Raw genomic sequence first — 18,922 nt, 5'->3', positions numbered from 1 at the left:
TCTTTTCGTCTTTTTCTATTAATTGCTGATAAGACTTGGACAGGAGGATGACATGGTGGTTTTAAAATTGGTATAATTATAATTTAGTCCTTAACAATTACATATTTTATCAATTTGATCTTAATTCTAATAAAATCAACAAATTTAATCCTCAACTTTTACGTATTATATCGATTTATTCATAATTTTATGTTAATATACAAAAAATTTATTTTATATTAATATTAAATAAAAAATTATATTAATATTTAAAAAAATACATTTTTCCTTCCCCTTCCTCCTACCCCTCCCCCAGGGACGGTGGAGGAGAGGGAGGGGACAATGGGAGGGAGAAGAGGGATTTTTTTAAATATTAATATAATTATTTTTATTTAATATGAATATAAAATAATTTTAAATATATCAATATAAATATTATGATTAAATTGATATAATATGTAAAAGTTAAATGCTAAATTTATTAATTTTATTAAAATTAAGATCAAATTTATAAAATATATAATCATTAAAAACTAAATGTGTTATTATATCAATTTTAAACTCAGCCACTTCATAAGTCTTAAAACAAGTAACAGAAAATGACCCAAAAATAATAATAAAATGGATGACAAAAAAATGATAAGCTCTACTGAACAAAAAGAAAACTCCGACCAACTTAAAACTTTTTTAAAATTGACCAAAAAAAAAAAACAACAATTGGGTTACTTCACTTAAAAAATTAGGGTAGACCAGACCAGGCCTGAGCCTTAAATGAAAGGGCGGAGCCCTATATTTTAAACCAGGCTAAATTTTTTCTCCAAACTCGGAACTCGGGCGGTAGCCCGGCCATGAAACACAAGATACCCCGCCGCCAAACAAGCTTCTCACCTCTATAGTCCACTACTGTCCCGGCCTCCTTCAGTGACTTGACCAAAAGCCCTCTCCTTCCGACGGACAAGGAAATTAAATGAGGTCATTTTTTACAGCCTAAACTTCACTTACAACATTTCTTCTGCTCGAGTCATGAGATATTGTCTGCTCTCTTAGTGGTGGTGCGAACTGGCTGCTGCTCCACCGCTATTTGAAACCATTTTTCCGCGCTGCACATCCGAGCCTCGACTCTGGATTTTAGGTACACAACTACACATCCTTTCGACTTTGTTTGATGTTCGGCTTTCACTTATGTGCATATGATTGATTTCATTTTATTGGAGCTCCATAGCTGATAAGGTAGAATAGAATTGACTAACCCAATTTATCTTGACATCATTTGTTTTTTGAATTGGTGTTTACCAGTCTGCAAGAAATACAGCCAAGTAGGAAGCAAAAGCAACATGAAGGGCATAGCTAACCTTTTGCAAACATGCATAGACAACAAATCTCTTCTGCTAGGCAAAGTCCTCCATGCTTACATTCTTCGCACCAACCTTTTAAGCAATACTTTCCTATGCAACCGTCTCATTGAACTCTATTCCAAATGCAACGACCCAGCATATGCTCATTGTACATTCCACAATACCCCTCAGAAGGACATTTATTCCTGGAACGCCGTTTTGAGTTTCTATTGCAAAACTGGGAACTTAACTTTTGCCCGTAAAGTGTTCGAACAAATGCCTGAAAGAAACGTTGTTTCCTGGAACAACCTGATTAGTGTAATGTTAAAAAATGGGTACCAGGAAAAAGCTTTGGATGTTTATAAGCTTATGGTTTTGGAAGGTTTTTTGCCCACCCATATTACTTTTGCTAGCGTTTTAAGTGCCTGTGGAAGTGTTTTTGATTTGCAGCTTGGGAAGAGATGTCATGGTCTTGTCATTAAGATTGGTCTTGATAAGAATATCTTTGTCTGTAATGGGTTATTGTCTGTTTATGCTAAATGTGGGGTTATGAGGGAAGCTGTTCAAATTTTTGCCGACATTGATGAACCTAATGAGGTTACATTTACTTCAATGATGGGTGGGTTAGGAAGGATTGACGGGGTCGTTGAGGCTTTGGAGATGTTTAGAATGATGTCTCGGAAAGGGGTTCGGATTGATTCCATTTCATTGTCTGCTGTTTTGAGTGTTTGTGCAAAGGGGGGAGAGTATGATGAATTTGGCTGTTACGAAAATGGAGATAGATTATTACGTAATGTTGTACTTGGAGAACAAATACATGGTCTTGCATTTAAGCTTGGATTTGAACGTGATCTTTATTTGAGCAACTCATTGCTTGATATGTATGCTAAGAATGGGATTATGAAGAGTGCTGAGATGGTTTTCCACACTTTGGGAAAACCCAGTGTTGTGTCCTGGAATATAATGATTGCTGGATATGGCCAGAAAGGAAATAGTGGGAAAGCTATTGAGTGTTTTCAAAGAATGCAGTTTAGTGGTTTTAAACCTGATGCGGTTACATATATTAATATGCTTGCAGCGTGTATAAAGTGTGGAGATGTTGAAACTGCACGTCAAATGTTTGATAACATGTCATGCCCAAGTGTTATTTCATGGAATGCTATAATCTCTGGCTATTCCCAGAATGAGAATCACAGAGAAGCAATAGATCTTTTTAGGGAAATGCAGTTTCAAAGTGTAAAACCTGATCGGACTACTGTGACTGTCATCCTTGGCTCATGTGCTGGAATGGCCTTTCTGGAGGGTGGAAAACAGGTCCATGCTGCCTTGCAAAAGGCTGCTCTTCATACTGACAATTATGTTGCTGGTGGGCTGATTGGCATGTACTCAAAGTGTGGGAAGATAGAAAGGGCAGAGCACATATTTTCTTCCATGCCAGAGTTAGATATTGTCTGTTGGAATTCTATGATTGCAGGTCTTACTCTTAATTCTCTAAACAGAGAAGCTTTCATGCTCTTTAAGCAAATGCGACAGGGTAGAATGTTGCCTACTGAGTTCTCTTATGCCACAGTATTGAGCTGTTGCACAAAATTATCTTCTTTATTTCAAGGTAGGCAGGTCCACTCTCAGATAGTAAAAGATGGTTATGAGAGTGACGTGTTTGTAGGCACTGCTCTTGTTGATATGTATTGTAAATGTGGTGACATAGATGGGGCACGGAAGCATTTTGATATGATGCCTGTCAGAAACATCGTTACATGGAATGAGATGATACATGGATATGCCCAGAATGGATATGGAGATCAGGCGGTTCATCTATATGAAGACATGATTGCATCAGGTGCGAAACCTGATGCTGTAACCTTTATTGCTGTTTTGACTGCTTGTAGCCACTCAGGATTAGTAGACTGGGGGTTCAGGATTTTCAACTCAATGAAGAGTGAGCATGGAATTGACCCAGAATTGGATCATTATACTTGCATCATTGACTGTCTCAGCCGAGCTGGTCATTTTCATGATGCAGAGCTCCTTATGGAAAAGATGCCATATAGAGATGATCCAATTGTATGGGAAGTTGTGCTTAGTTCTTGTAGAGTCCACGGTAATGTCAGTTTAGCTCAACAGGCAGCAGAGGAACTCTTTCGCCTGGACCCTGAGAGCTCTACCCCTTATGTGCTTTTAGCCAATATCTATTCATCTTTAGGAAGATGGAATGATGTAAGAGTTATAAGAGAGCTGATGAGTGAAAAGCAGATTGTTAAGGATCCTGGTTATAGTTGGACTGAACATAAGGAGCAAGATACATGTCTATTTGTTGGGTGATACATTTATGGATGGTCAATGAGGCTTTTGACTACATTACTCTCTATGTTAGAAATCAGTCATTTGGGTTTTGTGGGCTGTGCCGAAGATGCAACTAAAATCACTCAATAGAAGGCCAAGATAATGACATGGGAAACCAATGATCTTCACTACCAAAATGATTTGGCCAAACCAATGATCTTCGCTACCAAAATGATTTGGCCATAGTTTGCTTATTGTTTAACTTATTTATTTATGTAAAAAGGTGGAGAATGTTGCAGAGTTTTGAAGTGGAGCTTCAGTGGCGAATCACCCAAGAACCCACAAAAGAGCCCATGTTGCCATCCCCTGCTGCTCACAGGATGGTAGTGCCTTTCTAAAGTGGTAATAAATACCTATATTCCCCTAGTCATATATATAGCTAAAAACTATTACTTTACCTATTGTTTTCTTTTTTCTGGTGGGTGATCATTGATCAATGATCATTAGGATTTTTCTATGCTTCACCTTTTTTAGTGATATTGAGGTTTGGGTTTTTTATATTATCACGTACTGTTGAAATGTCATTTGGGGTGAAATGGTGGCAATTGCGTTGGCTGACATGCATGACCGTTGTGGGCAGAAAGAGAATGAGTTGAAAAGGTTTAAGGGCATAGCTGGAGATCAAAATGCTGTCAAACCAATAATTTCTTTGCAACACAGGTTGCCTTTAATATTTTCTTGTAAACTTCTCGTTTCTGATTCCTCACATTACATTCTTCTATATCATCCATTTATTTACATTTTCAAATTGTTTTTTTGGTAGGTTTGAGAAATCCTAATGAGGGGGAGAAGGGATTGGAACCTTAAACCTCAAATCTTGTAGAACTCTTGGACGTGCATTTACGTCTTTTTTTTCTTATGGCATTTTATTCTTTATTGATGGTATACAGTGAACATTCTGTCAAACTTGGGTCTTTTTGTTTGCATATTCAATTATTTTGTAGAAGGTACAACTTTGTGGGAAGCATGAACTTGAGTCCCAACTCTTTTAGTTAGGAGAAACATGTAATTGGTCAAGCACCTAGGAGTTTTGTCTATTTGTATGTCCCTAAAATTGTTTATGACCTGATTTTACATGCAACATGTTAACCACATTTTGAAATTCATCTTGGTTGGTGAGAAAATGGAAAGAGATGGAATTGAAAAAAGGAATTAAACTGCACCTTCATGACCATTCTTTAGTGGAGGGTTTGTACAAACTAAACTGAATTATGCATTTCGTTTGGTGTGTTTCCTAGGAAAGCTTTATGGAAACCAACAAGAAAGGAAATTTGATTGATATTGACGTGAAGGGGTTTTGGACTTTGAGAAACATTTACGAGGAGGTAATGGTTATCCCAATACGTGGTTTCTTTTTGTAGGAAGTTTTCTGTTGGTATCTCATGATGAATATCATCGGTGTATTTTTCTTCATAGGAGAGAGAATCATATGTTACTCAAGCTGGAAACATGAACTCAGCCTACATCAAGGGTGTGATTGAAGAGGAGAAAAATATTATAAAGGTAACGGGGTTCAGAGTTTATGAATGTTAATTCTTTTAAACTATGTATAGAGCGACTTAATACGTTCTTGGCATGATTGGTGAAAGCAAACGTTGTGCTTTCATAGCATCATGGATGTTAATCATAGAACTTGTGTAGATTCTTTAAATCATGAGCTGTTTGTGAATTAAGTTGTTTTCTGTTATCATCTGATGAATAAGAGAGAGGTCTTAAGGCCTGATTATTCTGAAGATACATGATTCTGGTTTCCATCCTTAACATTGTCAGTACAATTGCTTCTGAATTATAAAATTTGCAAGCAAGAATTCACAAGAATAAGAATCAGCATATGATTGCAGTGATGTCTTGATAAATTAATTTCTCCCATGTGGATTCTTGAAATGTTTGAAGTTGAAAGTTTTCATGTTGATTGTTCAAAATGGAGCATATGATTGAATTTATATAGTTGTATGATGGTGTGAGCTATACCCAAATGAATTAAAAAATTAGGTAAGTGTGAAAATCATTTATTAATCTTTAAATTAATACATAATTAAAAATTATATTTATATCTAATTTCGTGACAACAATTTAAATATAAAATAAATATTATAAGAATATGTCAAATAGCATTTTTTACAAAACTTTTTGGTATTTATGCAGTGCTTTATTTTCAATTAACTCATAATAATTATATAATAGTATTGTTAGTCTACTAAATAATTACACCAAGTTAAAACTCAAACCTAAATTTTTTAAAAATCATTTTTTAATAATAAAATTTTAATTTATAATAATATATGGTATAGATTTAATAATAATTAATATCCAATTAAAACTTAATTTGAAGTTATATTATATATATATATATGAAAGCAAATAATGACACATTAGAATTAAAAGTGATAAATAAAATTAAGTAAGATTTAAATAAATAATTATATTCATGTTATTAAGATATTCATATTTTTATATCATACAACATTTGTTTATAAATTATAAATTACATTTATTATTAAAATATTAGGATAAATTATATTACATGTCATCCAAATATGCTTAAGTTTCTCTTTTGATCACCCAATTGTAAAAAAAGTTATAAAATGATCATCCAACTAATTGTGTCCATTTTTTTTTGGTCATTAGCTGCTAACTCGGTAATGAAAAGATGGTGCGATAGTTATCAAAATTGACATAATAATAAAATTATCTCCCAAAATTCACATATTTGTATTAATTTGGTTTTAATTTTTTTTTTAAAATAATAATTCTTAACATCTACACATTGCATAATTTCTTCTTACTATGAAAAATATAGATCTCAAATTTTCAAAACTTAGATTTTACCTAATTTATTCATGAATTACTAAAAATAAAAAATATTTAAAAATCAATGATTTATATAAATATAAAAAAATATTTTAAATATTAATTTCCTCGTTCATAATTTTCATTGTTAACTAGTATGATTTTCGATCCACGCTTTGTGTAGGGTTAATTATTTGTTTGTACCAAATTATAAAGTAAAAATTTGAAGGTTAAAATATTATCTAAGTTTGTACATTTGAAATTTAGTCCACCTAATTTTATTTTTAGAAATATAGTCCTCTACTTTTCGAATTAAAAGTTTAGGTCCAATTGTAACCACTGTTAAATTTCTTATATTAAATTTTCTGGCTGGATATTTGAAATTTTTTAAAAATTCATTTGATAGTTATGTAACAACAAAAATGACATTGAAAATGTTGATTACGGCTTTTTTTTTAAAAAAAATGACCATTCGAAATTGTCATAATAGAATAATATTTTTGTTGGAATAGTGTTCTCAAGAAAAATTGATGTTAGCATTTTGATTGAAATAGTTAACAATATTAACTATTCAGACTAACTAATGATATCATAAAAGTAGGGACCAAATTATGTCAAAATTAAAGTATATAAATTAAATGTCAAGTTTCAGCATGATCTAGGGGCTAAAATTAAAATTTGACCATTGCTTTATAATATCAAGAAAAGCGACGCAAACCTAAAAAAATGGGAAGCAACGTGTTAATTTCTAAAATTTTTAGGGTATTCAAATTATATATAACTACGCAATCTTTCAATCGAAAAGCTAACAACATTAATTAATAACATTATACAAATATAAGGATCAATTTATATTAGAAATTAAAGTATAAAGATTAAATTTCTAATTTAAATATATTACAAGGATCAAAACTAAAATTAACCATTTTTCTAAAATGTAAAGAGAGAGCATAATGGATGTGTCAGGTGTAGGAAAAGGAAGAAGCCTTGGACCTTCAGTATCTATATAGGTATATAAATTATTCTCACCACCAATCCATCAATAGCATGTTTATATTTTAGGTGGTATTTATCGTTTTTGCATATTTAACTACGGTTCTTTAATACAATCGAACTAATATTAATTAAATTAATAGAATTTTTTACTCCTAAATTAAAACTTTTTAAAAAAATTAACTGAATCGAAATATTTTGATTAATTTAATCAGTTAACTGAAATTTATATTTTTTTATTTTTGGTTAAAACAAGTATAAAATATATAAAAATAAATAAATTGATAACGTTCATTTGATCCAATTAACCGAATTAAAACTACGTATAATTTGTATTATTAATTATTAAGTTCGATTTATTACCGAATTTTAAACTGAATTAACTTATAACTGAACTTCTAAAAAATCATTAATTGACCTCCGACCAAATTAGATTGAATAACCGAATGATTAACAGAATTAAATCGATTAGATCGATTAATTTAATTTTAATCAAAATTTAAACAATAAAATTATTAGTAATTAGAATATACATATGAAACATTCATTAGGCTACATGATACGATTTGATTTAAGTTATAAATTCTTTAAGTTAAATTTAAATATTAAATTAAAAAAAACTCAAATAATATGAAATTATACTGATGATTTTAACTTCTTTTATTTCTTTAGTCTTTTTTTTTCGTAAATAAATTCACTTAATTCAATTAATTAAGATAATACGGAATAAGTTAAAAAAATATTTTTTGAGAATTGCTTGACAGATGGCAAAAGAGGTCAGCAAGTATAAGCCTATTTGACATGAAATCCATATCTCACCTCTATATATAGTTAGAGTATCAACATGCACAATATACGGCTCTCTTCTTTTCACTAAAACAAAGGAAGAACGCCAAAAAACTCACTCCAAATTACGATCTTTTTCTTCCACTTATCTCTTTGCTATTAGAACGCCAAGAAAGCTTTGATCCCTGTAATTTCAGCACTTACATCTTCGTTTCTGTTCATTGGGTGTTAAGATCTTGTTCCTTTCTATTTCAAAAGAACCTGTTATTCTTTTCTTCTTAAATGGCTGAAAAAGGGGACTCATCAGCAATAGGGGCAGAAACAACTTCAATGGCTGAAAAAGAAACGCCTTCAATGACTGAAAAAGAAGCGTCATCAGCAACAGGGGAAGAAACATCTTCAATGGCTGAAGAAAGAAAGTCATCAGCAGTAGGGGATGAAACAGATTTAGAGAAAGTAGTGGAATTTGGAAAGAGTGGTGACAACGATTCCTGAAGATGATGCTACCTACAAAATTGATATAATGAACGAATCTAAAAGACTTTTGTCTCTTTTAAAAGAGATGAAGCTGAATCAAACGGTTGGTCTTGGAAGGGGTGACGGAGATAGAGCATTCTTGGATGTGCAACCTGTGATCTTGGGTTCAGGCCAGGTTAGACTTTTAACCTTTCTGTATTGGTAAATTGGTTTTTCTTTAAGCATAAACTTATTATTTTGGTTGGTTTGTTGCATAATAAGGTTTCTTGTCTATCAGTAATTCATTCTTTAAAGCTACTGGTAAATGTTCTAATTCTTGGCTTTATTGAAGAATCTTTTATAGATAATAAGTTGCATTATGCATGCAAAGCTAATTTTGTTACAAACGGAACTACATTGTTTGATCTTTGACCATTCCAATGTTAATGAGATTAAAGTTTAATAGGTAATGCAGATTACTCTCTGTAATGATTGTTAATGAGGTTGAACTTCCAAAACTATAGAGCTTCAACATTTTGCCTTTTTTAGCATATAAAATTTGGTTTTTATTCTTCTTAAAATCATATGTGGTGACCGCATGTTATCAATTTTCAGAACTGGTTGAATGATGGTAACCTAAAATGCGCTATGGTGGATCGAGTTTTAGTAGAGTTGTTGCTTGAAAAGTTGTCGTCTTCACTTCCTGATCAGAACGAAGCTGCTAAAGACCTTCAATTGCTGACAAAGGCAAAACCATCATGTAGGGAAGCTTTTTCCAAGCTCAATGATGCCATCTCTAGATTGCTCAGTCCGCTATCGTTAACCAAGGTCGAGTCAAATCCAGAGCTCCAGGAAGATTTGATCACAACAGTTTTAAACATTTTGACTGATGACCACAATAAGCACCTCGTAGGGGGACATCCTCGTGCCATCCCTCTGCTTACTGAATCTATGAAGTATGGAACCGATGAAACAAGGAGAAATGCTATAGCTGCTCTCGTATCATTATCGGCACTCGACTTAAACAAGTTCATCATTGGAAGTTCCGGTGCTCTTGCACCTCTACTTGAAGTAATATGTGTAGGACATCCATTGGCAATAAAAGAAGCTGCCTCTGCAATATGCAGCCTTTGTAAAGTATATGAGAACCAAGACAAGTTTACTAAAATAGGAGCAGTGAAGATAATCCTACAGAAGATCAAAGAAGGTATACTTGTTGATGAGCTATTGGGTGTTCTTGCAGTTCTATCTACACATAATGATGCCGTTGAAGAACTTGGGGATCCTGATACTTTTCAATACTTGATTGATATCAAAAGAAATACCGCTTCTGAAATTGCTAGAAAGAACTGCATCCAGATCCTGTTTAATGTGTCTATGTTAGAAAAACCTTCTTTTGGTGATGAGAAGAAGAAATCAAGGAGAGTAATCTAAAGGCACTTGCAGAAATTAAAGGTCGGTTGCATCATTGCATAAATAAATAAAGCTGTTTCCAGCTTGATATGCTGCTTGATAGGGAAATAATACTTGTACATTTTCATTGTTGTTCTGAAACAAATTCAAGCTCAGTTACCACCAGCCAGCGTAAAAAACTAGGGCATGTGTATACAAAACTTCCATATACCAATTATCAGGCAATTTTTGGTCCAAATGAGCAAAGGGCAAAGAAAAATTCTATCAATAGTGGAAGTCAGTCCCTTTATATCAGCAATATGGTCTTCTTTGAACTGATACATTTTCAGTACTTTATTCATTGATGGTGACTCTTTTGTTTTTGTTTATCACCACATGAATAAAGTACTTAAAAAGAGAATTCTATGCGATGGCTTGATAGTTAAGGCTGTTTATTGTCTTAGTGTGATTTGAGTTCGAATCGTGTTAGTTGCGTTTGTTGTTCGAACTTTCTTTGAACATGCCCATGGTACTCATTTCTTGTCTCGCACCAGCAAGTGCACCAACGTGATCTCCAACATCAGGTTTCATAAATGTATGGATAATAGAGCATAAGTAAACAGACCAGGTCTTGTAAGGAAAAATATTGGAGTTTCCAGCAAACTGAATACCAAGTCTTGTAAGGAAAAATATTGGAGTTTCCAAATAGGTCTTTGATATATATAGTAATGCTAGGTCTCAAAAATGTATGGAGAATGGAACATGCGTAAATTGAAAAATATTTGTTCACAGCAAACCAAATACCAAGTCTTGTACGGAAAAATATCGGAGTTTCCAAATAGCTCTTCTATATGTGACATTAATAGGGTTGAACTCATCTCAAAGTTTGTAATAGTAATGGTGAGAAAAGCCTATTAGAGTAAGAACTATTTTGTTGTCTTATATTTTTATGTGGCTTAGGATATCCTGAATGTATTTAATTTGTGACAAGAATAAATCATATGTACTCAAGAAATTAAAAAAGTTTAATGAATAAGTTTTGAATCTAGTATTTTCGTTTATCTAAATCTTTATTATTTGAACAAACTGATTTAATAAAATATTCTTTATTTCGATTAAACTCTTAAAAACTAATTTTATACATACTAATAAATAATAATATTAATTCAAATTTTATTTTTCTTTAATCTCAATAAAAGTTATCCAATAAAAATAAAATCTCAATAAAAGTATTTATTGAATTGAAAATCTAATTAACTTTTTCTCAAAACACTTAATAATAAATTAAAATTTTATTACCAAAATTGGCTATATTTAATCTTAATAAATGTATTTTTTAATTTAAAATCTAATTAATTTTTCCAAAAAACCTAATTTACCCTTATTAAAATTGTAAAATAACTAAATTACCCCTATTAATTTCAATGACTCCCAAATGGAGCTAGTTTTATATTATGTATAAATTTATTCAGAAAGTAATAAATTTCCTAACTAATTAAAATATTTAAATAAGTAATAATATAAAAAAATAATTAAGTTAGAAAAGAATCTTATACCCTCAATTATTAGATAAAATAATAGCATATAAAAATGAAAAATAGAAGGTAAGTTTGCTTTTGAAAAAGAAATGAGTTAATTATATTAAACATCTCAAAACTATGATTTTCTTTTTAAATTGGTCCTTAAACTTTATAATATTCTAATAATATCCCTAAACTATTGATATTATATCAGTTAAGTCCTTCAATTATTAAAGCCATTAATTTAAACGTGGAATGACATGTCAAAATCTTATGTGATATGATTTAAAATAAAAATTAAAGAAAGTAAAATATTATTGCACAGTAAAAATTAAAAATAAAATAAAACTGAAAATAAAAAGTAAGTAAGAAAACTTTTGTAAAAGCTTTGGAAAACTTAAAACCAAGATGTTTATAACATCTATTTTTTTTAAATTTATTTAAACTATGCCATACAAGTTTTGACATTTCATTTATTGGTTAAACTATTGGTTTTAGTAATAGAAGGACCTTATTGATATAATCTCAATAATTTGAGGGATGTAATTAGAATATTCTAAAGTTTTAGGACCAATTTAGAATGAAGGTTATAATTTTGGGATATATGATGCAATTAACTCAAAAGAGAATAAAAAAAAGTTGAAAAGGGAAATAAGTAAAAAAAAAATGGGTAAATTCACTCAAGGTCACTAAACTATTAATTAGTTTACATTTTGGTTACTCTACTACAAAAAGTTACAAAATGGTAATTGAACTATTCAAATTTTTTTATTTAAGTCACTAGGCTATTAAAATCATTGTTGTATGGTTTTTTTTGTTATATCGCTTGCACTAGTCAAAAGCTTTCATTCCCTTTTTCTTCTATAGTTCAGTTATTTTCATGAAATAGTTTTGAATATCACAAGTATGTGAACCAAAATCCAAACAACTTTATTCTTTGATGTCTAACACTGACTATTAGATTGATTTAGGTTTAAAGTATGTTCTTCTACTCGTCAATGGTACTGATCTACTATACCGATTCTCGAATTGTAGCTTACAGCGCGCTAGCTGAGCTTTAAAAAAAAGTTAACAGCCCGGTAATTTGAATAAAAATGTTTAAATAGTTAAGTTTCTTAAATGAAAATTTTCAAATAATTCAGTGATCATTTTATAACTTTTTAAAATTAAATGACCAAACCATAAACTTATTAATAATTTAGTGACATTTGATGTAATTTATCAAAAAAATTTAAGCTGGCCCACTAAAGTAATGAATGACGTGTCAAAGAACCTACCTTTTATCCATTGTATATCCGAAACTGCCCTTTACTTTTGTAATATCTAAAGTCTGATTCCACGTGTCACAAAATTCACTTATCACGTGCATCTCCTTACCACCATAAAAACCGACCAATATTAAAAGAAAAAAAAACAAGACAAAGAGCCTTATCCAATACGTTTTGACATGAAAATTTTCCAGTCACAACATATCATCAAGCGTTAGATTCACATCAAGACAAACCAGATCAACGGTTAAAGTCCATCCTTAGACCTTAAAATAACCAACAGAACCGGCAATGCTACTCAACAAAGAAAGAGAAAGATAAAAGAAGCAACTTTTGCTTAAAAACGCTTCATTTTCATATTCGGTATTTTAATTTCCGTTCGGGAATAAAGCTTAGAGTTTCAATTTTGAATCTGAATTTCTGTTCCTGTTGTTAGAAAAAAAAATATAGAAATATTAAGCATGGCTGAAGTTTTGGGGAAGTCAAATCTGTTTACAGCTTGTAACTGTAGTCAGAAGAAGAATCAAGAAGGTGGCGTTCCTTTGTTTTCTAGGAGAATCTCTGCGTTTTGTTTGAGAAAGAATAGTTTTCCTTCTTTGAAGTTGGAACCTCAAGCTTTGAGGAGTGGTTTTAATGGTCAAAGAGTGGTTGTTTTAGAGAAAAGAAGTCTAAATGAGAGAAGGTTCTGTCGAGTTCCCATTAAAGCACAGGTTGGTTTAATTAACTTTAATTTTAGAACTCTTTTTTGGGTCCAAAGGTGTGGGTATTTTCTGATTTATTTTATGAACTTTCTTATTTTGAATTTCTCTGTTATTTTAGCTATAGGTAGTTCTTAGTTTAGCTTTCACATGTCAAAGGTCAAATCTTCATATAGAAATTTTACTTCTATTCCCAAATAGATTTTTCCTTTTCTGGAAGGGTTAATTAGTATGATTTTTTATGTTTAACACTCCTTTTTCCCGGTACTTTGATCTGTTGTAGAGGATCAAAACGAAACATTCTAATTGGTTTGTCTCTTTTATTTTGTGGTATTGTTCAACGAAATTAGATGCAAACAGGGCTTATTGGTAAAACCCAAAAGTGGTGGGAGAAGGGGAATCAACCAAATATGAAAGAAGTGACATCTGCACAAGACCTGGTGGACTCACTTTTGAATGCTGGGGATAAACTTGTTATAGTGGATTTTTTCTCTCCTGGTTGTGGTGGCTGCAAGGCTCTTCATCCCAAGGTATAATAATATAAACTTTTGAAGTTTTTTTTTTAATCTATTTTCTTTTGCATAGTTGTGTTAATGGTGGATTTGGATGTTGTGATTTGCCAGATTTGCCAATTGGCAGAGATGAATCCGGATGTGCAGTTCCTTAAGCTGAACTATGAGGAGCATAAATCCATGTGTTATAGCCTTAATGTACATGTGTTGCCTTTCTTTAGGTTCTATAGAGGAGCTCAGGGTCGTTTATGCAGCTTTAGCTGCACCAATGCCACGGTTAGTCTTGTTTCTATCCCTCCCTTGTGATGCAAAGTTTATCAGATACGTTTTAGTAATTAGAATGAAATAAACCCACTGGTCCCTTTGGATCATTTGATATTGATGGCCATGGTGTATCTTAGTTATCGGTTTGTTGTGTTATTGATGAGGCTCTACTAGTTTTGCTCCTTCAATGTAACTGGTTTTGTATCTTAACTGTTTGTCAATTGTTGTGCATGTTTTACCATCATATATGTTCTAACCACAATGATAATCCCACAGATCAAAAAATTCAAAGATGCATTGGCCAAGCACTCACCAGACCGATGCAGCCTTGGGCCGACAAAAGGTCTCGAGGAGAAGGAGCTTTTGGCATTAGCTGCCAACAAAGACCTTTCCTTCAACTACACACCGAAACCAGTTCATCCTGCACCAGAAGAAATGCCGGTGCTGGAAGAAGTTCCATCCGGTTCATCCTTCAGGCCAAAAGAAAGCGAGGAGAAGACCTTGGTTGGTGTGGGGAGATGATCGTCAGGGATAGTTTTTGCCAACCCCGTTCCCACTGTACAGTTACTATAGTACTATCTACATGTTCGATTTTCATGTTCTAATATATATAAATATATATATGTTCATGTAAGAAATGAACAACATAGTGGAGGTGAAGCCATTAGGTATCGTCTTCCTTTTGGAGTTGCAGGCTACTGGATTTATTTTTTCTGGATCCCAGCCTGCTTGATTGAAGCATGTTTGAAGAGAAACTAGCTTTATGTGTTATGTTATGATGGTTGTCATTTTTAAGGATAAACCACTTATGTGAAAGTAAAATATATGGTTCATATTGTATGGTTTAAAATATTATAGAAAAGTAAAAGCAGTTTTATAAATTTCATTGCATTTATGTGTTGTTACTTTTTTGGATATGGTTGAAGAAGTGGGCATCCCTGAAAAGGACAACTCAAGGGCAATGAATTTACTCTCTTTGTGTACTCAGGTATCAGATCTTGTACTGAAAAACGAAGCTGTCCTCGGCCACTTATTCTCTGTCATAAACCCAAAAATATCCGGTTGGTTGTGGATGGTATAGAACTCGTGGAAGCTTCAAGAATTGTTTGGAGAATTGCCAAGTCTGTTCGCATCATCTTCAACCGCAGTTTAATAATTTGTAGGAATTTTGTCTGATTTATTACAAGGCCATAAACATGTCCAGGATCCTATCCTCCAAAACATTAAATGAAGCATAGATTATAAAACTTCATTTGCATGGATTAGATTTGTTTTACCCTCTATAAAAAGAGAGGTAAAAGTAGTAAATTGATTCTTTCTTTTAAAAAAGATTATTATTTTATATATTAAAAATTAATATGGTTATAGAATAATTATATTACGTGTATTTTTTATTAATATAAATTAATTTTTAACAGTAAAATTGAATAAAATTTTTTATAACAATAATTTATAAAAATTCTTATTTTTCGAGTATAAAAACCAAAGTACAATTCAATTTCTATTACAGATGTTACAGTTTACTTTCATTATATCATTAAGACAATTGCAGCAAAAACCAACAGAAAATTTCAGGGTTTTGATTAGTAATGCAACGTATCCAACCTGTGTCCCATGTTGTTCCATGATGAACAAATAATTTCTATTACAGATGTTACAGTTTACTTTCATTATATCATTAAGACAATTGCAGCAAAAACCAACAGAAAATTTCAGGGTTTTGATTAGTAATGCAACGTATCCAACCTGTGTCCCATGTTGTTCCATGATGAACAAATTAATTGCTTGGAAGCAACAAAGTTATGGCTTGAAAGTAAACAAAACTCTTCTCTTACGTTATGTTCACAGGTGTCGAGGGGCATATCCACAGAAATGTTGTCATGGTGTGGTGTGCTTGGTTGATTGGGTTGAAAGCAAATCCTAGCGGGATGGCCGACAGCCCTTTTCTTTGTTACTATTTGGGCAGTAGGAATTAAGTGGAAGTTATTAGGTGTGAAAATAATTTGAGTGAAAGTTGAAAGGGTGATACGTGTATTCCTTCTTACGCAATACACGGTTTATGTGACACTGACACCACTAACTTTAATTTAGCAATGAAATAATAAAAAAAGTCATACTATGATTATAATAAATTTATTTATTTTATATAATACTTCAAACTATTTATAATTTTACCTTACTATTAAATAAAAAGAATAAACACGTTTTAATATATTTAAATTTACATCTTCTTGTATTAATAACAATATCGATACTAATTGAATTAAAAATTAATTAACAATTATAATAAATTTATTAAATAAAGATAAATATGTCATTTATTATATAAAATTTAAGTACTTTTATTTTTGTGACTATATTAATAAATAACTACCCTTCACTTAAAAATTATTATGGATTCCTTCATAAATTATTCTTAGTTTAAGTCTCATCATGTATGGTTGTTATTCAGATTTATTTTAGTTTATAGATTCGAATATATTTAAGTTTGTAATCTTTTTTGCTTTTTATTGAGTTGGTTCTATTCTAGTTGACCAGACATGTTTCGTAATTTTTACTATATTTGAACTTATAAACTCCTTAAATAAATAGATATATTTTTTAATTATTTTCAAATTTTAATTAATTTTAGTAAATATTATTGTATTTTTTTTAAATTCCACTCCTTACAGAATGTGATGAATTATAATATAAAATTAAGATAATCATTTAGGTCTTCAAATATTAAAAGTACTAAATGTCCTTATACTAGTAGTCAGATTGTATTTTATCCCCTTTACTTGAGAAATAGGCAAAATAGTTATCGTACATTAGATCAAAGAGCAAATTGGTCATATATTTTAAAAATATAATCCAAATGTATTGTTAAAAACTGGGATGGTTAGCGGAATAACCATACAATGACATGTGGTGTGTCAAGTGTACCTCATGCTGACGTACAAGGACAATTTTAATAGTAGAAATGGATGAATTTTTTATCAGAATGGTTAGTTTGCTTTTTTATCTAACGTACAAGGACTAATTTACCTTTTTTTGAGTAAAGGGAACAAAATGCAATTTGACTCTTAGTACAACGGCTTCCATGCTACTTTTACCTCTTTAAATTTAACTAATCGAGCTATAAATAAATTTTCATATATAAGTAGTTTTAAAAATAAGTAGTTTCTCCAAGTCTTTGAACGTTACTGGTTTGGTTGCTTTAGTCCAGGACATGAATGGTAGGTTTCTAAAGGATTTTACATGTTGTTTTCTCTTTACTAATATGGAACATTGGCTTACGGAGGCTATGTCTATCCATGAGGCCTTCTCTAGGTTCAAAGCTTCAGGCATGGATAACGTTGAGGTGGAGTCAAACTGACTGGAGGTCGCTATTGCCTTAAGTTCTCGACAGTTTTACTCCTTCGAGTATGGCCTGATTTTACACAATTATTACCTGTTGTGGCTTCAGTTTCAACATCTGTCCTTCCAGCAGACTTGTCGAAATGCAAATAAGGTGGCTCATAATCTCACTCGAGTGGCCTTATCTTCTGCAGATCGGTCTTACTTCGAGGTTTGTCCTTTTTCTATTATTCATATTTTTACTATTGATTGACAAATGATAAAACTAACATATTTCAATCCCATTCTTAATGCGTTTTTGGATGATCATTTATGCAAATTGGTGGATTTAATGCTCCTAATATTTTTAATTCATGTTATTATACTTAGGTGAGCATTTGGGAGTGAAAAACGAGCTAAAATCAAACAAATAGAGTGGATTTCAAGAGTCACATGGACTGGACACACGGCCATGTGCCAGCTCATGTCGGTTTCACACATTGCTTCCCAAACACGTGAAGAAACACAATTTTTAGGCTTTTTGGGCATTCTAAAGTCTATAAATACCAAATAGAAAAAGGGATATGGGAGCCATCAGAGAAGATTGAAGAAAACACTCGAACAACACCATTGAAGCCAAATCTGTATCAGATTTCCATCAAGATCGAACATCTCTTTTTAATTTCTTCTGAAGTTTTTATGAGTTTCTTTATGTCTTGTGGTTTTTTTGACTTTGAAATATTTTTATTCAGGATTATAAACTAATTCTCTAGATACCTAAGGAAGATGAAACCTATGATGAATTCTTTTATTTGATTTCTGTTTTACATGATAAATACTTGATTCTTGTTCTCAATTATGTGTGCTTATTTCTTTTCTTAATATTTTTGGGATATTGATTCATGTTTAATGTGCTTAATTCAGTGGAGGAAAAATCCATGTTTAATAGTAGATCTAATATAATTGAGTGAAATTGCATGCAATTCTAGAAACCGGACGACATAAATCTATCGGATTAGAGTCAAATCTAATAAGGGAATCCATAGATTGAGTTAATGTGACGATACAATTAGTCAACCTAGAGTCAGTTTTTCTTACTTTCGAAAGAGATATTAACATAATTTAGGGATTTCTACGGATCAAGACACCAAGTGAATAAATCATTTAATTCAGATTCATAATAATAGATAAAGTCTAGGTGGATTCTTTCTTAGGCATTGTCTCTCTCATTGATTATATTTCGATTATGTTCCTATTTAATTTTCTGTA

General features: G+C 31.6%; 3 protein-coding genes across 10 annotated transcripts; all 3 read left to right on the top strand.

The window, feature by feature from the left end:
* Nucleotides 1–740: 740 nt before the first annotated feature.
* LOC107892312 (pentatricopeptide repeat-containing protein At4g20770) lies at nt 741–5,389 on the top strand. 8 transcript variants are annotated; one of them, XM_041081935.1, is made up of 6 exons: nt 741–1,111; nt 1,276–3,998; nt 4,237–4,316; nt 4,420–4,475; nt 4,895–4,981; nt 5,073–5,389. In XM_041081935.1, exon 2 carries the CDS (start codon nt 1,314–1,316, stop codon nt 3,633–3,635), a length of 2,322 nt encoding a protein of 773 aa, XP_040937869.1. In that variant the 5' UTR covers nt 741–1,111; nt 1,276–1,313; the 3' UTR covers nt 3,636–3,998; nt 4,237–4,316; nt 4,420–4,475; nt 4,895–4,981; nt 5,073–5,389. The 8 variants fall into 8 exon arrangements, with proteins under 8 accessions (XP_040937869.1, XP_040937866.1, XP_016672914.1 ...); XM_041081932.1 differs by having other exon boundaries at nt 4,420–4,538; XM_016817425.2 differs by lacking the exon at nt 4,420–4,475.
* Nucleotides 5,390–8,273: 2,884 nt separating this feature from the next.
* LOC107957690 (U-box domain-containing protein 9-like) lies at nt 8,274–10,386 on the top strand. Its single transcript, XM_041081931.1, has 2 exons — nt 8,274–8,877; nt 9,297–10,386. The coding sequence occupies exons 1-2, from the start codon at nt 8,749–8,751 to the stop codon at nt 10,113–10,115; spliced, it is 948 nt and encodes a 315-aa protein (XP_040937865.1). The 5' UTR covers nt 8,274–8,748; the 3' UTR covers nt 10,116–10,386.
* Nucleotides 10,387–13,008: 2,622 nt separating this feature from the next.
* Nucleotides 13,009–15,216, top strand: LOC107892305 (thioredoxin-like 1-1, chloroplastic). Its single transcript, XM_016817346.2, has 4 exons — nt 13,009–13,571; nt 13,910–14,089; nt 14,183–14,347; nt 14,612–15,216. Exons 1-4 carry the CDS (start codon nt 13,323–13,325, stop codon nt 14,855–14,857), a joined length of 840 nt encoding a protein of 279 aa, XP_016672835.1. The 5' UTR covers nt 13,009–13,322; the 3' UTR covers nt 14,858–15,216.
* The last annotated feature ends 3,706 nt before the right edge of the window (nt 15,217–18,922 follow it).

The sequence above is a fragment of the Gossypium hirsutum genome, chromosome A11 (assembly GCF_007990345.1).
Source record: "Gossypium hirsutum isolate 1008001.06 chromosome A11, Gossypium_hirsutum_v2.1, whole genome shotgun sequence".
NCBI classification, from domain to species: Eukaryota; Viridiplantae; Streptophyta; class Magnoliopsida; order Malvales; family Malvaceae; genus Gossypium; species Gossypium hirsutum.
This window is presented reverse-complemented; position numbering and strand designations above follow the sequence as displayed.